The 3,917-nt window shown below is 51.6% G+C and overlaps 1 protein-coding gene across 1 annotated transcript in view; it reads right to left on the bottom strand.

Annotated features, from left to right (window-relative positions):
* The window catches only part of Ctse (cathepsin E), a 9,378-nt gene extending 5,746 nt beyond the window's left edge, over positions 1-3,632 (bottom strand). Inside the window, exons 1-4 of the mRNA XM_026779780.1 lie at positions 3,565-3,632; positions 2,844-3,000; positions 2,150-2,267; positions 1,130-1,248 (exon numbers count right to left, since the gene is read on the bottom strand). Of these exons, the coding sequence (XP_026635581.1) occupies positions 1,130-1,248; positions 2,150-2,267; positions 2,844-3,000; positions 3,565-3,632 (462 nt within the window). The remainder of the gene's footprint in view (positions 1-1,129; positions 1,249-2,149; positions 2,268-2,843; positions 3,001-3,564) is intronic.
* Between the last annotated feature and the right edge of the window lie 285 nt (positions 3,633-3,917).

The following is a 3,917-nucleotide window of genomic DNA, read 5'->3' as shown; positions in this document are numbered from 1 at the left end:
AAAAAATTTAGTGATTTCATTTAACTTTATGTATGTTGATGGTTTGCCTGCATGTGTGCCTGTGTAGGGGTGCTGGGTCCCCCAGAACTGGAGTTACAGACAGCTGTGAACTGTCACATGGGTGCTGGGAATTGAACCCTGGTCTTCTAGAAGAACAACCAGTGCTCTTAACTACTGAGCCATTTCTCCAGTCCTCTTAAATATATTTTAAGAAAACTTAGTATCCTAAAGAAAATAATTAAGGCTAGTATAATAATTAATAATAATTAAAGAAAATAATTCACTCTGCTTTATCTTCCCTGACGACCTGCTCAGTGGAGTATCTAAACCCCTCACAATTCATAAGAGTTCAGAGAGATTTTCACCAGGTTGAATGGGGGGGGTGCAGGCAGTGGAAAAACAGTCTCCTGCTGGTTTATTTTTCACGTTTTCCCACTTAATTGTATGTCCCATGCTCAAATTGTTGAAGGGATGTTGATGAGGACTGGGCTCCACTGACCTTGGGATCATGCTAGAACTGGGGTGATGACCATTGGGGTCGGCCAGCCTCTGTTCCTTCCAAGGCCTAAGCCCACACACTTGCGTAAAGTATCCAGGCAGGGATAGGACTCCCCTGGTTCTCTGATTCCCACAGATTAGGGACCTGTAGGACTTTTGGTGGGGGTGGGGGTTGGGTCGGGGTTTGCTGTGTTCAAGGAGTGGCTGCTAGACCTTGGGACTTTGATTGACATCTGCATTCTTCTCTGTGCTTGGACATCTGCCTCATACCTTCCCGTTTCACTGATGAAGCCCAGCTTCTCACTGGTTTGCACTTCTTTTCTTTTTTTCTTTCAAGATGACATCCTTCTGTCATCTCCTTAGTGCTCAGGGACTGGTGATCCAGCCCTAACAGCAGGTCCTGTGCTCTGACCCTTGTTTCCCGAAGGCAGCCCCATGAGCTCAGAGCTGGAAAGACTGACAGCTGTCCCATCTCAGGTGGGAAGGATTGCTCCCTTGCCCTAGAAGCCAACCTTGTCTATCTCTTCCTGAGGCAGATCTGAAATTGTGCCCCTGAGACCTCTGAGCCATCTGCCACTACCCTGTGCCTAGTTCCTGGGCAAGAGAGTAACGATGGAAGATTGGCACTCACAGAGACTTGGTCAGCTCCGATGATTCCTGTCAGGCTCCCAGTACCATACTGGATGGAGAAACGATTCCCTACCTCTTCATATGTGCTGGACTGGGATGGGTGGAAGACCGGGTGTGTCTCTGAAAAACAAGAATTCTGCTCACTGCTTTGATCCCTGCCCCAGAGAGACAGAGTGGCTCCCCACAATAAGGGGAAGATGGGAGCTCTTGGGAACACTTGCCATGGCTTTTTACTAGTGAGCTACTGTGTCCTCTCTAGCCCAACCAGGTGTGTCCCAACCAGGGACCAAATATTTGTCCCTGGGCAAATCTGGTTGCTCACAGTGACCTCATAGACACAAGATAAGCCCCGTTTACCTGGCACCAGCAACAGTCTCAGCCATAAGTTGTGGGGCCTAGCCCGGCCTTCAGAGGAAGCTTAGAGTGACCAATTACCCCTCTAGGGAATTATTCCCAACTCTTTGCCCAACTTTGCAGATGTCTAGTCTCAGGTTCTGAAGAGCTTCCACCCTTGGGATGTGTCCCACACTGAATGAGCCTTCTCTGTGTAGGGCTTCTGTTCCCAATGTCTCCCTCACCCCTACGTCACCTCTGGGCAAATGGACACACCCAAGCCACTGTGGGCCACCAGCCACACCTGCATGGGAGCCAGGCCATCAGGGCCTCCTTGAGGTAGGCGTACAGTCTTCCTTAGAACTCAACCGACCTACCTGTTCAGATACAAACCAAAGGAACCTTCTCCTGTGTTCCTTTGGGTGTTCCAAAGGAAGTGAGTCACCAAGTCAATGATTTCTCTTCTAATGGCTAATTTTCCCTCCATTAATTCTAACTAGTATGAAAGTTATCTTGACTAGTAGTTGCCTTTCATCTCTGCCCCTGGCCCAGCCATGCCAAATGAAGAAAGGGGAGAGGAGGGAGTTGGCACGGCAGGAAGGACCAGTGGAGGGAACTGAATCTTTCCACCCCTCGAAATACCACCTTAGCCTCCAAGAAGTGGTTCCCACCGCTACAGCCCACTTACTGCATGCTGGGCTGGTGCAGTAAACAGAAGGGACCCAGAGGTTGGAGGAGCCAGTGTCAAAGATGACCGTGAAGTTCTGAGGCGGAGAGCCAATGGAGATAGTGCCGAAGTACTCCATCTAGAGGGAGGGGAGAGAAGGAGAGGATGAGGGGATGGGAGGAAAAGGCTTGTTAGTGACTATAGCCCCGAGTGCCACGGACTACAGTCTGCCCAAGCTCGAAGAGGCAGGGCTGGGGATGCAGGATGGAAGGAACAGAGCAGGGGCTGTGAAGGAGAGCACTGAGGATAGCTTAGGAAACTTGGTTCCCTTTTCTTATAATCCTGAGTCTCCTGACGTCATTGTGAGCAAGGCAGGGTAGACAGGAATGCCTCCATTTTAGGGATCAGGGAACTGGGGATGCAGGGATCAAGTACTCTCTTTGTCCAAAGATATAACTAGCTAAGCGCCTGGTTGAGCACACAGTAGGAGCTTTCCCCTTGGGCACATGTCATCCTTATCTCTTTTCTCCTAAAGCCATGCACACTGGGCCACACTGAGGCCTGCTTTACAGAGCTCACAGAGACTACTGGACTACCCATCTGAGTCATCCATGCCTGAGTACTTGATGTCACCTAGGCAGCACTGGTCCCTGCTAAAGGCCCAGCCTTCCTCCCTACTCCCAGTGTCCCCAGGCTTCAACCCAAGACATCATACATCCAGGTAGTTGATGAGGGGCTCATTGGTACTCTGGTCCATTTGACAAGACTCGATGAACTGGATCATGTCCAAGTTCTGGGACTTCCAGAAGTCCGAGAGCAGGCCTTGGGCCCGCAGCTTCTTCCGGACGGACTGATGCCTTCTGAGGGGCACCCTGGGGAAAAAGTGCGGTGTGAGGAGGCAATTCTGCTTCCACCCCCCATTTCCATGTATCAGTTCAGAGTCCAACTGCAGCAAGGCCCAGGAGGGGGCCTTCAAGGACAGGGTGTGGCCAGAAGCAGGCCTTCTCTGTCTTGTGGACTCAGAACCTGGGCAGAAGTGGCCCTCTCTCCTGGGTGCTAGCCCTTTGAGATCTTCCAGGGAACGGGAGCTAGGACACAGTCTGCAGTTATATCTGACCCCAGAAAGGGCTGATGTAAAGGGATGGAGGACTCAATGGATAGCAGTGTTCAGTCCCCCTTGAGAAAGAATTTGAAGGCTTGGGGTTACAAACCACAGTGCTAGGGCATTCTTTCAAGCAACAGAGGGGAGTCCCTTGAACTGAAGTAGGCACCTCCACTGGAAGGAGAGGCCTGGCATTGCCTGGGGAACACCAGGGATTCCCATAAGACCCCGATTTCTTCTTTTTATTTCCTCATTAGCCTTCCTCCCCCAGGACAACCCGGAACTGGGTTGCGGAACACCTAAGCTGAACTCAATGCTGGGGGCAGTGCCTTACCTGTGCACAGCCCCATGGACCAGTCCCAGGTCCAGGAGCACCAGCAGGAGCACAGGGAGGGATTTCATTGTGGTCCAGGCAGCAGTTTCCCTCTCGCTCTGCTTCTCTCTTCCCTCTTCTTTTCTTCTGGAGCACAGGCAGGGGCACCAGCTTTTCCTGGTGCCCAGACCTGCCCTGCCCAGTCTGAGGGCCCAATGATAAGGTCTGGAGTCAATAGCCATGCCCAGAGTAAACAGTGTGTGGAATAGGACGTCCCTTCTGGGCCTCTTTTTGCTTGGGGAGCTAAGGGTAAAGCGTACGTGCGTGCGTGCGTGCGTGCGTGCGTGCGTGCGTGCGTGCGTGTGTGTGTGTGT

This window comes from Microtus ochrogaster, chromosome 6, assembly GCF_000317375.1.
Source record: "Microtus ochrogaster isolate Prairie Vole_2 chromosome 6, MicOch1.0, whole genome shotgun sequence".
Taxonomy (NCBI): domain Eukaryota; kingdom Metazoa; phylum Chordata; class Mammalia; order Rodentia; family Cricetidae; genus Microtus; species Microtus ochrogaster.
This window is presented reverse-complemented; position numbering and strand designations above follow the sequence as displayed.